The sequence below is a fragment of the Podarcis liolepis genome, assembly GCF_965112155.1.
Source record: "Podarcis liolepis genome assembly, chromosome: Z".
In the NCBI taxonomy this organism is placed as follows: Eukaryota; Metazoa; Chordata; class Lepidosauria; order Squamata; family Lacertidae; genus Podarcis; species Podarcis liolepis.
In genome coordinates, this window is record NC_139570.1 from 47,815,295 (window position 1) to 47,840,985 (window position 25,691).

Here is a 25,691-nt window from a genome sequence, read left to right on the forward strand (position 1 = left end):
TTGGACAACAACTCACACCATCCCTGACCACTGGCCATGGCTGATGGGAGCAATAGTCTTAACATCTGGAGGGTGCCATACTTGGGAGGTCCCTGTAGGATGGACAAAACAAGGGTAATAAGACAACTATTTCCCAAGTGAAGCATCCACACAAGTCATCCCAACTGCTCCACTGAAACCTAAGCCAACCGTTGTCATGTTGTTTTACTGGAGATGAAGAGTCTGATTTCCTAGTACTTCAGAGGCCGTATTTCCCCAGATCATAGCAAGCAACAACTTGGGTCTTCCTGCAAGTCCTTTTGATGTTGCTTGAATTGTGGACGAAGCAAGCAGCGTTTCTATTTAAGACTCTAAAAGCAGAAAAGTGGCATGCTTCTTCAGCAGTGAGAGAGAGCTCAAAAGAAACTCAAGTGTTTCCAACAGAATCTCAAGGACCACCTCAAAGCACATTGCAGATCAGAGGAGATCCTTGGCCCAGAATTAAAACAGAGACAACACTGACCAATGCAATGCAAACTGTGAATCATCACAGGAACTGTAGCATTGGTACCATTTACTCCTATACTCAGAATCATTTCACAACTTTTATTGTTTATTGTCACAACCATCCTGCAGAGTAGATCATTTCAAATCTCACTTTACACATGTGGAACTAAAGTTAACATAGAGAACAACTTGCTCAAGGCCACCCAGTGAAGTAAGTACAAGGCTGAGGCAGAATCTGAGTCCAGAACACCCAGCTTCAAATGAAGCACTCTGTCCCTGCAACACATTGCAAAACTTTGCGACAGAACAGTGCAGAGCAAACGATTTGAAAAGGGGAATCAATTGCATGCATACGCAGCTGCTGCAGCAGAACAGGATCAAAACAACAACAAACCAACCTATGGTCACGTAAAGCATCCTCAATAAACACACGAGACGTGACCGGCTGTGTTCTTAGATAAATAAGGTATACTATTCATTGTATCAATTTGTAAATTTCAACAGAAGTAACTCATAAAGTTCAACAAACGAACAAAGCAGAAGACCCAGTGGATCAGATCATTCTCTAGTCAGTTCATGCATAAGGTCCATCTGTGTAATGGTGTCTATTTCACCTGTCTGTTCATAAAGTCCAAACAATCCACATGAAAGGTTGTTACAGTTCCACAAAATCCTTTCACAGGGTCTAGACAAGAATTTCTGGAATATTGGCCTTGTTTTGCTGTCCTGGGCTTCATCAGTAGTTAAAGCACTAAGTAATGCAAATAAATACAATATCATGATCTCACACATTTTACAGCAAAAATAATATCAAACAATAAACAACTGTACATCAAAGAGACCTTATGCATGAACTGACTAGAGAATGATCTGATCCACTGGATCTTCTGCTTTGTTCGTTTGTTGAACTTTATGAGTTACTTCTGTTGAAATTTACCAATTGATACAATGAATAGTATACCTTATTTATCTAAGAACACAGCCGGTTACGTCTTGTGTGTTTATTGTTAATGCAGAACAGGATCAGGCAGTGCCCCTAGAAGATTAAAAAAAAACAGAGTATCATTGAATTGTAGAGTTGGAAGGGACTCTGAGGGTCATCTAGTTTTTTTTTCTTTAAAAAAAGGCAAGCAAAAGTGCAGTTCATAGGCATCAAAATTCAAAGTAACCATTTGTGAGCTGGCTCTAGATGGGTACTTTTAAAAACCTTTTAAAACCGAACTGAAATCCATGCATGGTAAATCAAGAGCAGATAGGATGAGGGTGTCTTGCCTCTGCCATCTTCCTTGAATGCCCCCCATATCCCTTAATGACTGTTAACGGTTGCAACCTGATCCAGGGCTTGGTTTGGAAGGAAGGAGAGATCCCCTCTTTGATCACAGACCTTCCCCTGCTGCTGCCAAGGAGAAGCCAGCAAACAAGTGTGACAGCCGCCACAGTGAGCTCAGCCGTTCCACACGCAAAGCGGCTCATTTTCAGCCATTTGTTCCATGGTGTGCGCCTCCTGGAGCAGGGAAGAGGGTGACCAAGTGCAGAAATTATTTCGATCTTCTTGGACAAAAGAGGCGAGAGCTGAGCCACTGGGTGGGAGGAGCCAAGTGTCAAAAGGGCAGACTTCATTAAAGAAAAGGAGCTAATGAGAAACCAACTCTGATCTGGGGTGACAGCCAAGAGAGCAAGGAATGTTTATGCCTGGGCCAGGAATCCCTTCTGCACACCAGCACAAATATTCTTTCTCATACTCCCAGCAGTCTAACCACCATGCAAGGTGGAGATGAAAACAACGTTATCTTGGTCTTGGAGCAGGTAGTCCAGCTCCCCCTGAATGAAGAAAAAGAAAACAAAATGAGAATGATTTCCATATCATTTACTTTATATGAGAGATAGGAAGTGTGCAGCTTTCCAGATGTTGTTGGACTTTAACCTCTATTAGCCTGTCTGGCTAACAGTCAGTGATGAGAGCTGGAGTCTAGCAAGATCTGGAGAGCCACATATGTTCCCCATCCTTGTTCTATACATTGACCTTAATGCTTTAGCTTCTGTTGCTTTTATAGTCAGAGCAGCCAAAACTAGACCAGAAACCTGTTTTGCACTGCGGCCAGTCAGATGTCAGTTCATTTTCAGGCCAAATTCAAGGTGCCCTAATAATTTTAAATGTTAATAATAATAATAATAATCCAAGATGCACTAATAAATTACTAGGAGGAGGAGGAGGAGGAGGAGGAGGAGGAATGCCTCTAGGAAGCCCACAACATATTTTATTTAGTTCTGGTGTCTATGCACCACTTTTCTTGGCATAAAGCAGCTCATACACAAAATTTAAAAACATAAAAACACAACTAAAAACCATCTCATTACAATTACAAAACTGAGGTAGTCGTCCACAAAAGATCAGAAATCCAGGCACCATTTCCTCCCTCCCTGAAGTTGAGGGGGAGCCAGTCACTCTAACAATGGTCAGCAAGAGAATTTGCAACACAGTTCCAAATAAACAAGATCCCCAAATGGCAGAATCCATACAAACCATCAACTCCCAATCTGCATCATTGATCAGCACCAAGATTCCAGGCCGCCTGCAACAAAACAGAGAAGCTGTTGACACAACAGGGAATACCATAAGTCTCTGAAGGAGGAGGGGAAGGGCTGTAGTTCAGTGGGAGAGCACCTGCTTTGCATGTAGAAGGTTCCAAGTTCAATCCCTGACACCTCCCTGCCTGAAACCCTGGCAAGTCAGTTATGTAGACTACACTGAGCTAGGTGGGCCAATTAGGAAAGGTAGTAATCATAGATCTAGAGCAGTGGTGTCCAAACGTTTTTCAAAAAGGGCCAGATTTGATGAAGTGAAGGGCCGTGAGGGCCAACCAAAAGGCCAGCCAAAGTTGTTAACCTTTTTTTAGGACTGAAGTTGTTGAACTTTTGTTTAGGATTTTACCCCGGTTGTTGAGCTTTTTTAAGAATTTTACTCCAGTAAATAAATTGCCACAGGGGCCGGATTAAACCAACTGGCGAGCCGGATTAGGCCCCCAAAATGGACTTTGGACACCACTGACCTAGAGGGTGTCTTGTAGGTCAAGTCCCTTCCTTGAGGCAGGGAATCCAGAGATCTAGAGCATTGCAAGCAGACCTAGTCATCAGCTGTCCAGCGTCTGCATGGAAACATCCAGTGAGGGAGAGTCCAACTCTAAGAAATTAGCTCCAGTGTTGAACTGCTTTTGCAATTAAGAGGCTTCTCCTAATGCTCAGCCCACATCAGTCATCCTGTAACTTAAGCCTATTAGAGCTAGTCTTTGCCTTCTTCTGTACAACAGCCCTCTCGTGCCGAAATGACACCACCACATCTCTCCTCAGTCTTGTCTTCTCTAGGCTAAATATGCCCAGTTCATTCAACATTTCCTTGTTGGACTTGTTTTTCATACAGGTGGTATCCAACTCTGGGTCTACTCTGAGTATAACTGAGTATGCAACTGTACTATAACTCCTGGAACTCCTGAAAGGATATTTGTCTACATCCCTCTTAAAGTGTGGCGTCCAAAAATCACATTCAACTTTTCTTTTTTATTTTCAGCATCATGTTCAGCTTGTGATTTACTGCAGTTAATGCTTATTTTAAAAAGAAAAGAAATATCCTCCATTTCTTCAAAATGACTTCAATATGGCTAACAACAGTAAACTAAAACACTACCAAGTCACCCCGATATCATTTTCACATGTACCACAGCCAAACATCTCCCATATATATTCATTATTTAAGCCAGATTTTGCTCTGGGTCATTATGCCCTCTGAGCAAAAGACTTTCAGACCTTGGGTTCATACATTCCTCCTCTTCCCAGAAATAATGAAAAGCCTTTTGCTTGATAAAGAACTTCAAACAGATTAACACCTGCCAATTCTTAGGGAGTGGTATGACCAAAGACTGAAAGCTGTCCACTGCCAAAATGCAAGCACAGTTTTGAGCAAAAATTGAAACACAATGCAGAAAAAAGGCAATTGAGTATCTGAGAACAGTATAAGCTTTCATTTTTGAAGTTTCTGGATCTCATGCTTGCAGAGTTGTGACTGAAAACGTACAGCATCTGAAAAGCTGCCTTACACCTGGTCAGACTATTTCTCCATCAAGACAAATTCTACTTACTGATGGGAATGATCTGTTACTGTCAAAAAGAGATGCCATTGGAGATTGAAGTTGGGACTTTCTACATGCAAGGTTGATGCTTTGCCACTGAGCTATGGCCTTCCCCTTCTTCTGCCATGTACTCATCTGCTTACTGCTGAAAACTCAGTACCTGCTCAGCAAATGAGATATCACCAGATGCTGCCTTAGCATTTTTCGAGCTCAGGTTATCTTCACCTCCCTAGTAGTAGTAGTATGCATATAACAACGCAAATGTTTGAGAGATACACAAGCAGAGAATGCCCTGCCTTTTTGACATCATATGTTCCATAGACTAGCTCTATTCCGTCTTTAAAACAACTGCAGAGATTAAGGATCTTGAAATCTGCATTCAATACCAAATTTCACGCTGGCATGGTGTAATCACAGAATACACCCAACAATGACCATTACTTGCTCCTATGCTTGTGTATAGCTTGTGTGCTAAATATCATCATTCCCCCAATTCAACAAATGGCTCAAGGTTTATTTATTTATGCCGCCACTTCTCAGCCATGATAGGTTCCCAAAGCAGTTTACAGACACTCATGATCCACCACAAAATACTGAATCTAACCCCCTCTACAAATTAACACCCCCCCAAAAAAAACCCCTGCATTGCTTCATAGAAAAGGTGATCCAGCTTCTTTGCCAATTCAGTGGTCTTTTTGCTGGCTCTACAACAGCCTTCTTGGGATTGTGTGTATGTGAGGCAGGGGGTGGGGGCTGACCGAAATGGCACTTTCCCCTCTCCCGCAAAATAATCCCTTCCGTTCTACAAAGCGTTCTGAAGGGGAGTGGGTAATGAATTAAAATAAATGGAAGAAACTGCAAAATGGAGATGATGGGCACTGCCCATTGCAAGCTTGGAGAGGAAGAGCAAATGCCGAGGCAAATTGCCCCAAAGATGGCTGTGAACCAGCAGAAGCTTTTCCTCGACACCACGCAGCCCAGTCCCGTAATTGAAATCTGTTCCCTGCAAATCGAGCACAGGGGCAGGTTAATGCGGCTAGAGTGAGCAACTGCAGCCACTTCGCTAAATGGCTGTAAACAGACAGGATCAACTGTGAAGCCTTGGATCAGAGACAGAGGGATTCCCCCTCTTCAGACTGCCAACAATTGTCGCTGCCAGGGGACTTGGCGCATGCTCTAGCTCACCACAGAGCAGTGACGAATGTTAAGTACGCAGCCGCCCCCACTCGCTGCAGAGGAGGGCTCTTCCCTGCTCCTAGAGGATGACAGGGGGTGGGGGAGGACTCCCAGGAAGGCTCTGCTACTCAGCACTTCCGTCTTGAAAAGACAGAGGCGGCGCCTGTGTGAACATAGGTGGCAGAAAGTACAGGACGTCATGTGATGCTAAAGTGGGGTGCTGATTGACCGAGCCCATAAGAATTATATGAGGGGTTTATTTTCCTTTTTCTGCCGTACTAGAACTGCTGTGGGAGCAGGGCTACCTGCAGAAATTCCACAGCCTGCACACAAGGCATTTGCTGGCTCAGGATTTGCTAAAGGCCACCCATCTAGATGGCTTTAGAAAAGGTGACTAAATGCTGCAATGTGATATCCCAGGGGCTGGGGGATTTTTTTTTTTAGTCCGAGGGCCTCATTCCCTTTAGGGCAATGTTCCAAGGGCCATATGCCAGTGGTGGGTGGGGCCAGAGGCAAAAGTGGGTGAAAAAACAAATGCATTTTTAGCTGTGTACAGTAGGCTATACCCTGACCCTCGCCACTCTCTCCCCTCTCTATCCAGGGGAGCAGAATGCACCCTCAGAATTCAGGGACAAATCTCAGCCAAGCGAAATACACCCTGGGAGTGTGTGCACCCTGGGGAAAGGGGTTGGCGCTGGCTGGGTAGGAGCTTGTGGGGCTCCGTTTGGGCCCTGAGCTAGAGGTTCCCCACCCCTGCTGTACCCCCTTGTAAATGAGAACAAACCCCAGTGAATGGAGAGGGCCTTATGTGGGAGTAGGCATGCCTAGGACTATGGAGTAAGGCAATTTCATGGAGCACAAGGAATCCACCAACAGCTAAATGGAGTCACAGCATCCCTCTAAATCAGGAACAGCCAACATGGTGTCTTGCAGATGTTGTTGCGACTCCAACTCCCATCAGCCTAAGCCAATGGTAAAGGGCTATAGGGATTGTAGTCAAACAACATCTGGCTGTCCCTGCTCTAAATACTGGTTGCTTTTTGAGGTGGGGGAGGCAAACAAGTGGAGGGGACAGCTGCCTTCATGTCCAGCCTTCCTGGGGACATCCAGAACAGGACGATTTCTGGGCAATCACAGTTACTTACACAGAATCTCCCTGCACAAACAGTTCTGGCCTCTCTTTCAGCAGGTTCTCTTTAATCCACACCAGCAAGTTTCGAACATCCCCTGCAATTATTTTGTTTGGGGGGTGGGGTGGGGGGAGAAAAAGAAAGAAAAGAATTGATTTGGATTGTGCTTTAGCAACAGTGCCCAGTAACATTTTCTGCCCATATGAAATCAGAACACAGTATTGCTAACATTTCTTCCTACCCAGATAAAAGCTGATTAAGAAAGAAAAGTTGTCACTGCACTAATTCCAGGGAGCAGAAGGAGCTACCTGCAAAAGGACACTGGACGACCAGGTTGATGCCACCTCATTGCTTTCAAGTATTTGCAGGGACACCCCATCATCTCACACCAACTCCAGTCTCATTTTATAAGCACCCCATGCACACATCCAGAACCCTGGCCTGAGGAGGTGGGAAAGGGGAACTAGAAATAAAAATAGAAAGGGAAAGTGAAGAGGCAGCTGTGGAAGGGGTAATGCACCCACTTCCAACCCACCACTTCTCCTCTGCAAAGCAGACTACTCAAATGCCACGGTGGGGGGTGGGGGAACGATAAAGAACCCCTGACAGTTAAGTCCAGTTGCAGACGACTCTGGGGTTGCAGCGCTCATCTCACTTTAATGGCCGAGGGAGCCAGCGTACAGCTTCCAGGTCATGTGGCCAGCATGACCAAGCCGCTTCTGGCAAACCAGAGCAGCACACGGAAACACCATTTACCTTCCTGACAGAGCGGTACCTATTTATCTACTTGCACTTTGACATGCTTTCGAACTGCTAGGTTGGCAGAAGCAGGGACCGAGCAATGGGAGCTCACCCCATCTCAGGGATTCGAACTGCCAACCTTCTGATCAGCAAGCCCAAGAGGCTCAGTAGTTTAGACCACAGCACCACCAGCATCCCTGGGGGGAAAGGTAGCGGTTGGGATTTCCAAATGCAAGCAGTCCATGGGACATGTTGTCCTGCCTTTGGACCATGCATAGTATACACAACGTTTGTTCATGTTTCATTCTTCTCAATGATGTTGCAATGGCAGGGTGGCTTTTGGTTCAGGTTTGTGGGATCTACTTTTGGCAGTATTCAATGAAGTTTTCTTCAGAGTAGACCCACTGAAATCAATGGGACTGACTTAGTCATGTTCATTAATTTTTTTTATATATAAAAAAATATTTTTCATTTATATGCATTACAAGAATTATTCAATCACAATTTTAACATTTCTGACTCCAACTTCCTTCCCCCTCTTTCTGTGGTTCTTTACATTTATTTTTGACCTTTCCTCCGTGCTCCAAATTATCTTAACTTATTCTTTTATTTATCTATTCTGATATACAGCTCATATATATATATATATATATATATATATATATATATATATATATGCTTTCGTAGATTTTCACGGGTACAGGAATGCAGGTTTTGGTGTCTTCGGGTGTCTTCCCGTGTAAGAGTTGGGGTGTCTAGGCGACGTTTCGACGAGGTCTCACTCGTCATCTTCAGGCTGGTGCTTTCGGCTTCTTGTTACTGGAACAGAGCAGGATCTCAGTGTTTGAGTTCCTATAAATACTGTTGAGGGGGTGTGGTGTATAGCCTCCGACGTTCTGGGCAGAGAGGAAGTTCCCAGGTTAGTGTGCCTTTTCTTCTTTTGTTCCTTAATTACTTGAGGGATATCTTGAGTCAAGAAATCACTCAAGATATCCCTCAAGTAATTAAGGAACAAAAGAAGAAAAGGCACACTAACCTGGGAACTTCCTCTCTGCCCAGAACGTCGGAGGCTATACACCACACCCCCTCAACAGTATTTATAGGAACTCAAACACTGAGATCCTGCTCTGTTCCAGTAACAAGAAGCCGAAAGCACCAGCCTGAAGATGACGAGTGAGACCTCGTCGAAACGTCGCCTAGACACCCCAACTCTTACACGGGAAGACACCCGAAGACACCAAAACCTGCATATATATATATATATATATATATATATATATATATATATATATATATATATTTGAAACTGCAGGTTTTTACAATCTGTTTACACTTTGTTTCTAAATACTCACTAAACCGTTTCTATTCCTTTCTAAAAAGTTTGTTATCTTGATTTCTTATTCTTCCAGTAAGAATGGTTTCTGTAACCATTCTTCTCTCATCAGGACCTCTTCATCCTTCCATTTTTGGGCATTCTATTTGTGGTCACATACATAAATAAATTTCTATACTGTTTAGGTAGTTCTGATCCCATAATTTCCAAGAGAAAAGCTTTTGGTGTGTGTTTTTTTTTTTACAAATGTTATCTTAAACATCTTTTCCAATTCATTATATATCATTTCCCAGTAAGCTTTGACCTTATTACAAGACATATGGAAAAAGGTACTTTCTTTTTCTTTACATTTCCAACACTTTTTTATTTTGATTTATACATTTTTGCCAATCTACTGGGTGTTAGGTACCATCTATATAACATTTTCATATAATTTTCTCTTAAACCATAACATGCTGTAAATTTTATACAGTGGTGCCCCGCAAGACGAATGCCTCGCAAGACGGAAAACTCGCTAGATGAAAGAGTTTTCCGTTTTGGAGGTGCTTCACAAAACGAATCTCCTATGGGCTTGCTTCGCAAGACGAAAATGTCTTGCGAGTTCCTGCGGGTTTTCCCCCCTCCCCCCCCTTTTCTAAGCCGCTAAGCCGCTTATCAGCTGATCCGATAAGCCGTTAAAAGCCGCTAATAGCGCTAATAGCGCTAATCCGCCAATGGGCTTGCTTCGCAAGACGAAAAAACCGCTAGACGAAGAGAATCACAGAACGGATTCTTTTCGTCTTGCGAGGCACCACTGTACCCATATTCCATAATCATTCCCCTGCTTCCATTTCTATATTATGACCAATATCAATTGCCCAATGTATCATCGAAGATTTCACTCTTTCATCTTTTGTGTCCCATTCCAATAACATCTCACACATTTTAGACATCACTTTAACATTACAGTTTAACAGGTCTCTCTCTAGTTGTGGTAGTTGTTCCCCAAACCCCAGCTTTATATCCTTTTTTAAAAATTCATTCAAGTGATGATATTGTAACCATGTTGTTAACATCCCTGATAAATCCTTAAACTCTTTTAATTTAAGTTCTCCACTCTCATGTTCATTAATTTCAACAGGTCTCCTCTTGAGTAAAACATGGTTGAAATACCACCCTTTATTCTTACGAGAACCCCCGAAATATAAAATGGCAGCTCAGGCAAATGGACATACACTAAGAATTAAGGAACTTTACATGTCTCTGAGAACGGCTCAAACCAGGAATTTGTGATCAATGCCAGAACCAAGCTCACCAATTCCTTTCCCCACAAAATACACTCCTGTTCCCCATTTTAAAAAATAACCTATTTTTGGGGGGGGGGGGAGAGGCAAAACTTCTTAGTTGCTAGTTTAAAGGAAAGTACTTCTTCATGCAACATATAGTTACAACTATGGAACTGGGTCCCATGGGAAGGCAGTGATGACCACCATCATCACTGGAGAAGGCTATCAGTGACTACTACCTATGATCCACACCTGAAGGCAGCCAGGCTTCTGAATACCAGTTGCTGCTGGAAACCACCGGAGGGGATCTCCAGCAAGGAAGACTACTTTGCCAGTTTCCTCTCTCATTCTTTGAAAAATCAACAACAGCCCTTTGTCTTTGCCCCATTCCTTATTAAAATCCATCCTTTATCTTTCTATTTAGAAAGCTGACAAGGAAGATGGGCACTGTGGGTTGCGGTAGCATTAAGGGTGGGAAAGAGAGAAGAAATGGGTGGCAGGCTGTTTTTCTTTTCATACTATCAATTTGACTGAGACAGCCAAAGAACAATTTATTTTAGATGGTGATAGCATCAGTTCATTTCCTACTGGACAGGTGAGAAGCAACAGAAGAAAGAGAGAGAAAATAATTTGTTAAAAGGATTTTAAGAAGGTGACAAGTTGCCAATGTGGAATGTGTTTTGTCTTGGAGCCTTGCCTTCATATTTTCACAACTTTCCCTGTTTTTAAAGTTGCTCATCCACAAGCAACAATGTTCCATTATTATTATTATTATTATTATTATTATTATTATTATTATTTACCTGAAGTGTACCTGAAGGAGTGTCTCCACCCCATCACTCTAAGGGTTTCTGTTGGGAGCTGCCCAGAGTGGCTGGGGAAACCCAGCTGGATGGGCAGAGTATAAATATTATTATTAATATTAATACTCCACCCTTTTCCCTGACAGGGAGTCAAGGAGGTTTACAGATAAAACTAAGAACAGCTAAAAACACAGAAAAATACCATTAAAAATAATTAAACATTGATAGAGTTAAAGCGCGCGCACACACACAATTTTCATCCATTACTGCAGCCTGTGAACAAACTATTGGATACCAATCCAAGAAACACCAGGACATGTTTGATGAGAATGACAGAGAGACTGAACCAATAACTGACAAGAAAAGGAAGGCCTTTCAGATCTGGCAAAAAGATATAAACTATGCCACTAAGAAAAAAATCTATGCCAATGCTAAGGTTGAGGTTCGAAGAAGAACCAGAGAACTAAAGAACACCTGCTGGATAAAAAAAGCTCAAGGGATCCAGCGCTTAGCTGACACTCATGATGCACAGTTTCTTTAAAGCCACAAAGACCCTCTTTGGGCCAAAAAATCATGGCATATGCCCCCTACGCTCAGCAGACGGTACCACATTACGAGCATCTCCTTAACCGCAACTCCCCCGTAGCTGCCAAGGTCCTCTCACAAATTCCACAAAAACAAATTAGAGATGAGCTTGCAGTATCTCCAAATCTGGGAGAGTTGTGTACAGGTATTAAACAAATGAAAAACAACAAAGCCAGTGGACCTGATCGGATACCTGCCGAAGTCTTCAAAGTGGGTGGAAGAAGTGTGTAGGAGAAGAAGGGTGAGACAATTCAGACAAAAGCCACAGAAGTCAAGACAAAATGGAATTACTGCTGTCTTGGTAGCTCAGTCAGAAGAGCACGAGACTCTTAATCTCAGTCCCATGAGGTCCAGCTCTGAGGGCCTTCTGGCAGTTCCCTCACTGCGAGAAGCCAAGTTACAGGGAACCAGGCAGAGGGCCTTCTCGGTAGTTGCGCCCTCCCTGTGGAACGCCCTCCCACCAGATGTCAAAGAGAAAAATAACTACCAAACTTTTAGAAGACACCTGAAGGCCCTATTTAGGGAAGCTTTTTAATAGGTTTAATAGGTTATTGTATTTTAGTGTTTTGTTGGAAGCCACCCAGAGGTGGCTAGGGAAACCCAGCCAGATGGGCGGGGTATAAATTATTATTATTATTATTATTATTATTATTATTATTATTATTATTATTATTTTGGGCAAAAGATTCTTCCATTACAGGGGACTGCACCAGATGACCCTTGTGGCCTCCTTCCAACTCTATGATGCTCAGTGGCGTAGCACCCGGGGCAAGGCAAGTAATTTGCGCCCCCTAACCCGTGGATTTGCGCCCCCTAACCCTAACCCCCAGGTGTTGCGCCCGGTGCGGCCAGCCCCCCTGCACCCCCCACGCTACGCCACTGATGATGCTATGAAAGAGGCACCATCATGATGGTCAAGCTGGTCACTAAGGAGGTGGCTGAGCAGGTGCTGCACCTATCCTTCAACTGCCTCCTCTGACCCCCTCCCCATGGAGTATCGCTTTCACCCTGACATCACCCTCCTATCTTCTTCCTTTCCTCCCTCTCCACTCCCCACTCCCCTCGTAAGAATGAGATCATTTATCATACTGACCACGGCCAAGCTCCAATTTGCTGAGGTCACTAACTCCGGCCAAGCGTCACCTTGCCTACATTCTCAGCCACCATAGTCATGACAAAGCTCTCCCACCCTCACCCCCGCCACTTGCCTCTGTCGAGCCTCTTCCTTTATTCTGGGTTGCATGGATGGGAAGAGCACTTACAACCTCCAGCAACTGACAGATGACTTATTCTTTCAATACTGAGGGAGGGGGCAGGGAGGAGAGGAAGCCAAGCACCTCCCCACCCCCACACCAATGCATTGCTCTGCAAGAGATGGGCCCTTTGCCCAAGAGGCTGAATTAAGGGCACTATTAAGGCAGGAGCATTACCAAAACAGATTACTCACAAAATAATCCAGTGCGACTTCACATTTTGATTCCCTCCTCCCTGAAAAAATACCCAGATGGTTGAGTTCCATAAGCAAAGCAGAACAGAGCTGGGGCTTTCTGGGTGGGGGGGTGGATATGCTATCAGAAGCCACCTTATTGCAGGCCAGGCCAGGGGTGGGCTTAAGTAATTTTAGACTCTGGACTTAAATAGAACTCTTTAGATCAGTGGTTCTCAAACTGTTTACTCTGGGCCACACTTTCAGAATAAAAATTTACTCATGTCACACCAAATTTTTTGATAAGAAATTCATTGGGAAACAAAAAGAAATAACTCCTAGTAGTGCTTGATTTATAACACAGAACACAACTACTTTATATGATCATAGATCATACTATATCCAGAATGTATAAAACAATGCAGCTAGATAAGAACATGAATAATTCCCAAAATAAAGTAAACAAGCCTCTTAAATATGTACCTTAAGTATGTCTACAAACTCAGTGAGAGGCTTTGGCCAGGCAATCTCATTTATATTATGTCTAATTTGAGTTAAACACACTCTCATCTCCTCACAAACACAAAGAAGCCTTTCTCTTTTCTGATCTTGATACTATACTATACTATACTATACTATACTATACTATACTATACTATACTATACTATACTAGTGATGGAGAACCTTTTAGAGACCGAGGGCCCAAACTGCAACCCAAAACCCACTTATTTATCGCAAAGTGCCAACATGGCAATTTAACCTGTATATCTCATTTTTTTGTGTGTGTTTCACATTTCTTCTTTATGACTGCTGTTGTAATAATTAATCCTTCATAAAAGTTATTGCATTACATTCTTCATTAAATTATCTTTCCATTGATATATAATTTTATGGTATAACTCAGTGCTTTTTTTCTTAAAAAAATGTTTAGGGGTACTCTCATTTTGACTCAAGAAAATCACCACCAGGGAAAAATATATACAGTTCAAATCGGGGAAAATAAATACCGTGAATTTCTTCTCCCGTCCAATTCACAAAATGTTTAGGGATATGAGTCCCCCAGCGTCCCCACAGTAAAAAAGTATCACTGTACTATACTATACTAATACTATACTATACTGAAATCTGCAAACCTCCTGTCTACTATACTATACTATACTATACTATACTATACTATACTATACTATACTATACTATACTATACTGAAATGCTTAAATGTTTCTATGATGGTCCTTTAATCTTCCTGCTACACTTGTGTGTTGAACCTAAGTGAAATGTTCCCAAAGGCCTGTAAACGCTGTCTTGATAGTCAAGATAACCGCAGAAATAATTTGTGGTTGTTGTGAGAATAAGCTCACATATGTTTATATTTCCTTGCTTTGATATATGCTAATTGGCTTGCTTGATGTTGTGCTTATTCTGTGGATATTGGGATGCTGGGCTCTGGGCATCCCAGGAAGGGGAGAATCTACCTATGGCTACCTATGGTCCCACCAGCCAGGCATGATGGGGAGGTTCTGGGCAAACTGATATGCACTGCTTTATACACTGAGGCTTAATGAACGCTTACTTGAGTGTGGACAAGTCATGGCAACCTCTCACAGCTGCTGTGTCCATACTACATCTATAGTAGCGGCAAGGCCTGGCAGGCTGATTTACTGGTAAGTCTTTCTATTAATTAAGCACTAGAACTGATCACTCTAGCAATCCTTTTGAATCCTTCTTTCATATACCTGCACCAAACCACTCCCATGAGCCCACCTTTGAGTCAGTGGATCAGGACAACTTGCCACCCTCTCCTGCCACACCCTTTGAAAACCACTGCTTTAGATGATATTACTTCAAAATATGTTAAGCTGAACCTTCTGCATTTGGGGTGACCATCATCCTTCACTTCCGGTGAATTGGCTGGACCAGGGGTCTGCAACCCGTGGCTCCGGAGCCGCATGTGGCTCTTTTACACCTTTGCCGTGGCTCCGGGGCGGATACTAGCGAGGGGAGGAGGCGCATTGTGCGCCCCAACACTCCCCACTGTGGTGGGCGCTGTACTGGCTGTGACGTCGTAAGGGGTCGGTGCGTGCGTTAGTCACGCACCATCCCGACGTCACCTTCCCGGTTTTGCGGCTCCCAGGTTTGTTTTCTTCGGAAACGGGTCCAAGTGGCTCTTTTTGTCTTAAAGGTTGCAGACTCCTGGGCTGGACCCTCCAGCTTTCTTAAGCAGGTAAGCAGAAGAACTTATTTTTTGCCTTTGTTTCTCACTTTTTTCTCCAAGGAGTCCATGAGTTAATCCCTACAATGACCCTCCGAGGTAGGTGAAGAGGCTGTGATCCACTCCAAGGTCACCCAGCGTGCTTGATGACTGAGTGGGGATCCAAACCCTGATCACCTACGTCACACCACATGGGCTTCCCAGAGTACTTCTGCTATATAAATTAAGCAGCTAAATAAATATGGGGAAAGCAGAATGTCCCTTAGAGAAGGATCTGAAACATTTTCCTTGAAGCTTGAATTTGTTTTATTCTGGGTTGTTTTGTTGGAATTTTAAATGTGTTGCAAACCACTTTGAGGGACACGGGTGGCGCTGTGGTCTAAACCACAGAGCCTAGGACTTGCCAATCAGAAGGTCGGCGGTTCAAATCCCCGCGACGGGGTGAGCTCCTGTTGCTCGGTCCCTGCTCCTGCCAACCTAGCAGTTTGAAAGCACGTCAAAGTGCAAGTAGATAAATAGGTACCGCTCTGGTGGGAAGGTAAACGGCGTTTCCATGCGCTGCTCTGGTTTGCCAGAAGCAGCTTAGTCATGCTGACCACATGACCCAGAAGCTGTACGCCGGCTCCCTTGGCCAATAAAGCGAGATGAGTGCTGCAACCCCAGAGTCGGACATGACTGGACCTAATGGTCAGGGGTCCCTTTACCTTTAAACCACTTTGAGATTATTTTCCAAGATAAAGAAGCATAGAAATGAAATGAATTAACAATAATAACAACAATAAATTCTATTTTAAAAAGTATGGCGCCTAGACATTCTGTGGTAGCGACCATAACCAAGGTTTAAGGTGCCATTTGGCAATTAGCTTATCTATCTGCGTTTCTCGCACTGCCAGCTCCACATATTACATTCAGTGGTGCGATTCACTGGGTGGCCTGTTTGATCCGAACCCAAATTATAAACCCACCTTGGTCAGGGCTTCTCTCCCAGTTTTAATTCCCCGTTCTGTAAAATGGGAAGAGGGACCGACTCCTTCAAAGGGCTGTTTCAAGAATGGGGGGAAATCGCAACATGTGACACAGGGCAAAAACCCAAGGTCACTATTTCAAGATGCAAACCTCCTGAAGCAGGGACCTGCCCCTTTGTAGTCTGTAAGATGCTGCTACAACAACAACAAATTGTAACACATTAAAAAGTGTGTGGATTTCCAATTCATACAATGTACAGATTTACTATCCTGAAAGATTATTCAGCTTTTGTTCCTGGCCCCAAAGTTCCTAGTCTTTAAGGCTAAGAAGATACATTGGGAAGTATATGCATACATAGGAAAAGCCTGTTTGAGAGGAGGAATAATTGGCTCTTGGGAGTTGGGAGCAGACAGAACTTCTGGGGGGTAGGAAGGGGGCTCAGTGGCCTGCATTACTTTGTGCACATGACCAGCAGAAGAAACACGATGCAGGGCTTTTCCCCCACATGGGTTCAGCTTTAAATGACAACAGGGAGGTAGGCATGGTTAAGAGACAATGACTGGCCCATAGTCACCCAGTAAGCTTCATGGCTGAGTGGGGTTTTGAACCCGGCTCTCCCTGGTCTTATTCCAACATGATATGCACACTGCTTTGGATGAAAGCAGTATATAAACCCTACTAAAATAAATACAGTGGTGCCCCGCAAGACGAAATTAATTCGTTCCGCAATTTTTGTTGTCTAACGAATTTTTCGTCTTGCGAAGCACGAAATCCCATAGGAATGCATTGAAAATCAATTAATGCGTTCCTATGGTCAAAAAAAGTCCAAACAAAGCCAAATTTGGTACAACAACAGTTTATTAACTGCTCTTTAAAGTCACACATACTGTAAAGAGCAGTTCGAAAATTTAAGGGAAAATAAATTAACTTTATAAACAAAACATGTCTTTGTTTTTAGTCAAAGAAAAAAAGTCGCGAGACGTTTTCGTCTTGCGAAGCAAGCCCATAGGGGAAATTCGTCTTGCGAGGCAAATCGCAAACGGAAAAACCTTTCGTCTAGCGAGTTTTTTGTCTTGCGAGGCATTCGTCTTGCGGGGCACCACTGTATAAATAAACAAACATTCCTACCCAGCTTTCCCTAAACTCTAGATGTCCTCCAGATGTCTAAAAGTCTGGGATGTTGAGTATTACAGTCCAAAACATCTGGAGAGCACCAGGATGGGGAGGGCTGCTCTAACCACTGCACCAGGGTTGGCTTTTTCAGTCCCTGGGTCAGACGCCCCTCCAAGAGCTATGGGCCTGCAGGGCATGGAAACAAATGGTCCTTCTTTTGGCTTTGGAGAGAGCATCTCTGAAGACCACTTCTCAATCAGGCTGGTGCACCACTTTCCATGGCTTGGTGGGCTGGGTGAATTTTTAAAAAGTGATCTTGGGTTTCAATAACTTTGGTTCTTAAGAGGATGCCTTGTGTTTCTCTGCAGATGGCACCTTCTGTGGATAGATTTGTGAGTACTCAATTGAAATGAAAATTAAAAATTGCTGCCCAGCCACCTTTTTACAACTATAATCAAAATATTTCAGTTTATTAACTAACATTTTGGGTGATAAACCTAAACTAGCTGCATAGTTTAGCCCCCATTTAAGAGAATTTTTATTTATGAATTCTTAGGTCTTTGCAGTGAAGTGCGTTCATTGCTTTAATTGAATTTTTTGTTTGTTTGCTTACTGCCACATTGTTGAACCAACTTTGTTGGTGGGAAAGAGGCATACAGTCAAGTTGAATTTAAAGTCCCAACAGGCTCTGGCAGGTGGGCAGGGGAGAGGCATCTTCCAATACTCCCTTTAGGACCTTCTCCTCAAGGGCAAGCAGCTTGATTAGCTGATCCACTGGGCCTGTGCATGGAAGTGGTGGCCATCTCTGATGGTCCTCCCCACCCCACAAGACCCACCAAATCAGACTTCTCAGCTTCACTTGAAAGGGGAAAGTCAGGGTGGGGTGCGGAAAGCCAGTGAGAGGGATGGGTGGGGGGGAGCAAGGGAGATTTACAAGTGAAAGGGATTGAGAATGGAGCAGTTTGTGGGATAAAGAGACTGCAGAAGGGGCTTTACAGATGTGCAGGGGAGGGGCGGCTCATTGTTTAATTAAGCAGAAAGTGGCTCTTTTGAAAAGCAATTTTGCACAGGAGCCCCCAGCTCAGCAAACAGTCCCTGGGAGGGAGGGCAGGGGAAGGGGGGCGAGGAACAGCTGGCACCACGAACCGTGTGAACTAAACCCGAGCAACTTAAAGGGCTTGTGGACCTCCTACAAACTTGCACACAAATACACAGACACACCACCATCCCCTCCTCCATCCATCCCACTCGCACCACACCAATTCACCCTGCTACTACCTTTAGGTGTCATACCAGGATGGTGGGGATAGAGAGGTAACCCTGATCGATTACTGTACTGAACTCTAAAGGAGCTCAAGGCAGTGGCTTCTTCTTCCAGGATGCCTTCATACCACACAGCTCCCTTCCAAGGAATGGCATGGTTGGGCCACACCAGCAGGACCAGCCCCTCCTACTTGCTACTGCATCCCGCTTGCACACCTGCCCCTTGCTCTGGTCCAGATGGGGAAAGCTGGCAAACAAGTGCCAGAGGTGAGGAGAAGGAAGAAGAGCTGTCCGCCCACCTGCTTGCTCAGCAGTGGCAGCAATTGTGTGGCAAAGGAGCAGAAGCAGCTGGCAACACTGACCGTGAGGGAGCAGGCTGGCTGAAGGCGGGTGGGTCCACTGAAGGCACCTTGCACAGTAGCCCCCAGAAGAAGCTTAGAGCTGGCCCTGGGTGTCCCCTCCCTGACCCTATTCTTCCCCTTCCCACAGCTTGGCCAAAGCCCTCCTAGGGATTGGCTCCTGAGGGCCTCACCCTTTGCCTCCCACCCTCTCATCAAGTATGTGGCTGGGAGCAGGGGACAGCCAAGACAATCTGTCTTAGGCCATTTTCTTTCTTGTGCAGAAGAGAGAGAGAAGCTTGATTTGAATAGCTGACACGCCTTGTAAGAGCCCCTGAGTCATAGTTCAACTACTGTTCTCCAAAAGGCCTTGCAGGAAAAGGCTGAGAAAGAGGGTCAGTTTGATTATTACCAAATAATCGAAGCGTGCGTGCGGGGCGGGACACCCTCTGGTAATGGGGAAATTCCTTGTGTGGCCTAGAGAAGGCCATTCCACTTATGGATGTGAGGTTTCTGTAAGATGAACCCTGCAAGGTCATTGGCATAATGTCCCATCTTGGCCACCACCCTCTTTTAGCCTCACACGGCTGCTCCTCTCTTGGAGGATGGATCTATACATGTCACACAACCTGCCATGTAGTCCTAAACTAACCTGCTGTCCCCTGGTGAAGTGAAGGGCACTATCATTAAGAAGGCCATTAAGACAGCCATTAAGAACCTACGAAAAGCCCTCTCATTCCTTGTCAGGCACGATGGAGGGAGAAGAGGAGGAGAGGAAAAGGTGAGCCTATTTTGGACACCAAGGGCAAAGTTGTCCTACATTCCAAATTTATGTTTGGAATGATTTCTCTGTCTTCAAACCGTTGCACACTGAGAGTTGCAGTTCAGCATTAAAACCTGAATTTGTTACTACAAAAAGATCCGGGGGAATTCTAAGATTCAGAAGGGAACTATGCAGAAGGGGGAAATGTTAAAAAACCAACACCACATACCACTTTCCCCCCATGGCTTTTGAGGCAGCTTGTTAAAACAACAGCACAGAAGGCCCACAGTCCAGTGGAAAAGCCTGCACTCCAGTTCCCATTAGCCCCATGGAGTGTGGACCAACTGCCCAATGTGGAATAAAAGAGCTTCCTATATGCTCCTATCAAACATACCGGTAACTGAAATATAATAATAATTCTAATAAATGAACAGAAGAGCAACAAAGCAATTGAATCAGCCAGCAGTGTAAAACTACACCACCTGCTGTTCTCCAAAGGCATGTGTGAATAAAACAATTTCTATGGAGTACCAAGTCCAGAGCTAGGGAGCTGCTACTGAGAAGGCGCAATCAATGGTTATCACATGCAGGGAAAGCCCAAGACATTTTGTTGCCTGAAGCAAATGGCAAGCAGTTGCCTCCTCCCAGTCCCATGCCATGTACGAAAGCTCGGCAGACGGCTGGATCTTATTTCAACATACTTCACTGTACCCTGAGGTCAGTGGCTTATTTAGTGGATGCAGGTAGATTGCATAGCACACACACACAGCTCTCTCCACTTGCTGCCCTTCAATATTTGCCACCTGAGGCAGCTGTCTCACTCTGTCTCATGGTAGGGCCAGCTCTGATCACCTACCTAACATCAGCAGGTGGGTACACCCAAATCTCTGTCTCCCTGAATAGGCAAGGAGGCAGGCAGCCCTTGAGACACAAAGGGAGCCCCACACATGATATGAGTCATTTGTTGAAATAGGTGCTTTTGCTTTGAGCCCACAAATGCAAAGGAAGCTTGTGAAATTACAACAACAACAACAACAACAACAACAACAACAACAACAACAACAACAACAACATATTTATAAATTATAAAGGTTGGCCAGAGCTGGGCTCAGGGCGGCTAACACCAATAAAATTACAACAAAACATAATGGGGGGAACCACTTTATTAAAATACGGGTTAAAATACAATTTAAAATGCAGCCTCATTTTAATAGTAGCCCATAAATCAAAACCATAAGGGGAGGGAAACATAAGGGTCAGACTGAGTCCAAACCAAAGGCCAGATGGAACAGCTCTGTCTTGCAGGCCCTGCGGAAAGATGCCAAGTCCCGCAGGGCCCTGGTCCCTTGTGACAGAGGATTCCACCAAGTCGGGGCCAGTACTGAAAAGGCTCTGGCCCTAGTTGAGACCAATCTAACCTCCTTGCGGCTTGGGACCTCCAAAGTGTTGTTATTTGTGGACCCTAAGCTTCTCTGCAGGGCATACCAGGAGAGGTGGTCCCGTAGGTACGTGGGTCCTAGGCTGCATAGGGCTTTAAAGGTCAAAACTAGCACCTTAAACCTGACCCTATACTCCACCGGGACCCAGTGCAGCTGGTAAAGCACTGGATGAATGTGATCCCGTGGCAAGGACCCCATAAGGAGCCTAGCCGCGGCATTCTGCACCCACTGGAGTTTCTGGGTCAGCTTCAAGGGCAGCCCCGCATAGAGCAAGTTACAATAATCAAGCCTGGAGGTGACCATTGCATGGATCATGGTGGCCAGATCGGGGCGAGAAAGGTAAGGGACCAATGGCTTGATACAGCGGAGATGGAAAAATGCCACCTTTGCTGTGGCTGCAACTTGCACCTCCATGGAAAGGGAGGCATCGAAGGTTACACCCAAGCTCTTGACAGAAGGCGCTGGCACTAATCGAGCCCCCGCAAGAGATGGGAGTTGGCCCCCAACCCCATGTTGTCCCGACCCAGCCAGAGGACCTCTGTCTTCAAAAGATTTAACTTCAACCGGCTCCCACACAGCCTTCCAGCCACAGCTTCCAAGCATCTGGTCGGTGTGTGCAGGGCCGAGTCAGGACGGCCGTCCATCAACAGATAAAGCTGGGTGTAATCAGCATATTGATGACAACCCAGCCCAAAACTACGGACGATCTGGGCAAGGGGGTGCATAAAGATACTTAAACCATCGGGGAAAGGATTGCGCCCTGTGGGACTCCACACACCAAGGAATGCAGTGGTGACAACTACCTCCCTAGCACCACCCTCTGTCCCCAACCTGAGATAAAGGACCACAGCCATTGTCGGACTGTGCCCTGAATCCCCACATCAGCAAGGCGGTGGTCCAAAAGTTCGTGATCAACCATATCAAAGGCTGCTGACAAATCTAAAAGAATCAGCAGTCCCGACCCGCCTCGATCCAGCTGTCTACAGAGATCATCTGTTAGGGTGACCAAAGCCGTCTCAGTCCCGTAACCAGGGCGGAAGCCAGACTGAAATGGGTCCAGAGCCGATGTTTCATCCAGAAATCTACCAAGCTGTTTGGCAACCGCTCTCTCAGTTACCTTACCCAGGTACGGAAGATTCAAAACCGGGTGGTAATTGGATAGATCTAAAGGATCTAGAGATGTTTTCTTTAAGAGCACCACTGCTTTCTTCAGCTCCCCTGGGAAAGTCCCCATGCCAAGGGACTGATTGATGATCTCACCCAGGGAGGCCCGCACCTCGTCTGGACACGCTCTAATCAGCCAGGACGGGCATGGGTCAAGGGGGCAAGTGGTGGGCCTTCCAGCACGGAGGAATCTGTCTACATCGGTAGGAAGTATCTGATCGAAGTAGTCCAATACTGGACTCGAGGACAGTTACTGTATCCAAATTGGCAGGGAGGTCATGGCAGAGCAGCAAGACTTTCTCTGCAAAAAAGCTCGCAAATGCCTCACAGCTATGGGTTAGATTTGTATTTAAATTTGGCTCTTCCTCTAAGGTTGTTAGAGACCTAATTATTCTAAAACGTTGTGCTGGGCGAGAGCTAGTGGATGCAATGGAAGCTGAGACGTAAAACTTCTTTGCAGCTTTCACTGCCATCTCATAGGCTTTCATAAGCGTCTTATAAGATGTTTTTGAGGCTCCGTCGCAAGCATGCCGCCATACTCGCTCTAGCTGTCTGAGGTCCCGCTTCATTTTCCAGAGCTCCTCGGTAAACCAGGGGGCCCAGTTTCAGCGGGGTCACAGAGGGCGCTTAGGTGTGATCTCATTGATGGCCACCAAGAACCACTTATTCCAGTTCTCGACAAGTTCATCTAGTGAGCCGCTAGGGGGAGCAGGGTCCTGCAAGGCCTGACGAATTCCATCAGGATCCATCAGCGTTCACGGGCAAGCCCAAATAGGCTCACCACCCAAGTGGGGTGGGGGCAGGAATCCTGGCTTTCAGAGCGTAGTGATCAAACCATGGCACTTCTACAAGTGAGGACATGGTCACATCTATACCCGCACCAAAAATCAAATCCAGTGTGTGGCCTACTTGGTGTGTGGGACCCAAAACAAACTGGGAGAGCCCTAATGTCACAATGGAAGACACCAGGTCCAGAGCCCGTGAGGAGGGGGTGGCATCAGCATGGACGTTGAAGGTTAGGGCACTCCAAGGCCCAGCCTGCCACCACATCCAACAGGCCTGACAGGGTGGCTGCTGGTGCGCTAGGTGGTCGTTACATCAGCCGGACAGCCAAGCTCTCCTTGGTGCCCCACACTTGGCCAACACATTCAATGCTGGAGACTGATGGTGATGGCAGAGCCCTGAAAGAGCAATCCTCCTGGATTAACACTACCGCTCCCCCCCAACCCACAGTCTGCGACTGGTGGAGGATGGAGAAACCCGGGGGTGCTATCTCATGTAGGGCGACTACTTCCCCTTCACGCACCCTGATCTCCGTCACACAAGCCAGGCCAACCCCAACGAGATTAAAAAGTATCGCATGGTGGTGGTTTTATTGCCTATAGACCTGGCATTACACAACACCAGTGACGGAGGTGGGTAATCCCTGCTCACCCTACCCCCGTCCCTTGGGATGGGGCATAGATTGGAAGGGGTTTGAGCATCACCACATCTCAAAACACTTCGCCTGTAGTATCTACCCCCATCGCCATACCTCCATCACCCTTCAGTGGTGGTGATCCCAAACCCTGTGTTGGCCTCCTCTATAAAGGAGTGATATCCCCTCACTAACAAGTCGTCCCTGGACCAGGTCTCCTGAATCGGAAAGGTATAATGTTGAGATATAAAATCAGCAGGACAAACATCCCCAATAGGTGTAGCCCATCCCGCAGCACCCTAGGCAAGGAGGGCGGCCCCACAGTGGCCCGCTAGCTGTCAATCCCTCCCTCCCTCATGGGATGGCCAAGGGGCTATTAACGCTTTCTGTGCCTTTGGGAGTATTAAAGAGGCATATGCTGTAAATGGGGATCACTAGCCAGCAAAGAGCCAGCTTCATGCTCAGAAACTCCAACCGTCCTGTCTTGCCAGGGATGCAATAGGGAAGAACGGTCGTCCTTGTAGATTTTGGGAGTGTTAAGCAAAGGTCCGGATATAACCTGGGTGCTTAGTTTCAAGAATCTATCAGCGACCTGAGGTTCTTTGGGAGTTATTAACATAGGAATGTCAGGGTCGCCAGACTCCTACTCTTCCTCACTATCGCTTAGGAAGAGATCAGAGAGTTGCATCAATGTCCTTCTTCGGGATGGAGAGCTGTTGGGCATATTTAAATATTGTGTTCCAGGCTCTAGTGTCCTTATACAATGGTGCCTCGCAAGACGAAATTAATTCGTTCCGCAAGTTTTTTCTTCTTGCGAGTTTTTCGTCTTGCGAAGCACGGTTTCCCATAGGAATGCATTGAAAATCAATCAATGCGTTCCTATGGAAACCGCCTTCAGACCAGGTCCGGGGACAGTCTGTCCCCCGACCTCTTCTGAAGGCTGGGGGGGGGGGCAAGGGCTTTTCTTCCCACCGCCAGCCTTCAGAAGGCTGTTCTGAAGGCTGGCGGTGGGAAGAAAAGCCCTTCTCCCCACCTCCCGCCCCGCAAGCTCCGGGGACAGGAGGGCTTTGCTGCCGACCGCCAGCATTTTAAAAGCCCCCGCAAGGAAGTCTCCGCTGTCCCGGGAAGGCAGGCGGGGGGAGCAAAGACTTTTGCCCCCCGCCGGCCTTCAGAAGAGGTCCAGGACCTCTTCTGATGGCCGGTGGTGGGCAAAAGTCTTTGCTCCCGACCGCCAGCATTTTAAAAGAGGTCCCCGGAGATTTCCCTATGGGCTTTCTTCTTGCGAAGCAAGCCCATAGGGAAATTCATCTTGCGGAACGACTCAAAAATGGAAAAGTCTTTCGTCTTGCGAGTTTTTCGTTTTGCGAGGCGTTCGTCTTGCGAGGCACCACTGTATTTTGAATTGAAATCTCAGACTTTATACTTAATAATCTCCTCTTCAGTTCTTGTATTTCTGAACTCATGGATTTCTCTTCCTTCTTCGGACTCGTAATGTTTCTATTGTTTAATTTAGTTTCCCTTATCGGCATTTGCTTTGATTTCTGCCAGGGACCAACTTTCTCACTGTTTCATCTTTGAAAACCCTTATCGGGTGAAGAAAATGAGACCACCATAGGATGTTTTTCATCCCCCTAATTCAAGACAGGAAGGCCGGTTTACTAAAAGTCATAAGTAAACGTTTGGTGTTTCTTGTGTTGGGCAAGAAATGGAAATTTTCCAGATCTACTTTTTAATAATGGCAGTTCAAAAGCTGGGATAAGATTCATCCACCTGCGGTGAATCTCAGCATTATCTGGTTCTTTTGAAGAACTTGGCAAGACCTTATTTTGTCCGTGACTCATCTTGGCAAATCGTTAAGATAGCTATGTCTTATCATCCTTTTAGCCCTTTGAGAATTTGTCAAGGGAGGGCAAATATCCAAGTTTTCTTCTATGTTAATTATTTTAGC

At 45.5% G+C, this 25,691-nt stretch overlaps 1 protein-coding gene across 1 annotated transcript in view; it reads right to left on the minus strand.

Annotated features, from left to right (window-relative positions):
• Nucleotides 1–571: 571 nt before the first annotated feature.
• URM1 (ubiquitin related modifier 1) overlaps nucleotides 572–25,691 on the minus strand; it is a 34,072-nt gene continuing 8,952 nt past the window's right edge. The window contains exons 3-5 of the mRNA XM_083486067.1: nucleotides 6,932–7,013; nucleotides 3,011–3,059; nucleotides 572–2,307 (exon numbers count right to left, since the gene is read on the minus strand). Coding sequence (XP_083342193.1) covers nucleotides 2,239–2,307; nucleotides 3,011–3,059; nucleotides 6,932–7,013 — 200 coding nt within the window. The 3' untranslated portion in view covers nucleotides 572–2,238. The remainder of the gene's footprint in view (nucleotides 2,308–3,010; nucleotides 3,060–6,931; nucleotides 7,014–25,691) is intronic.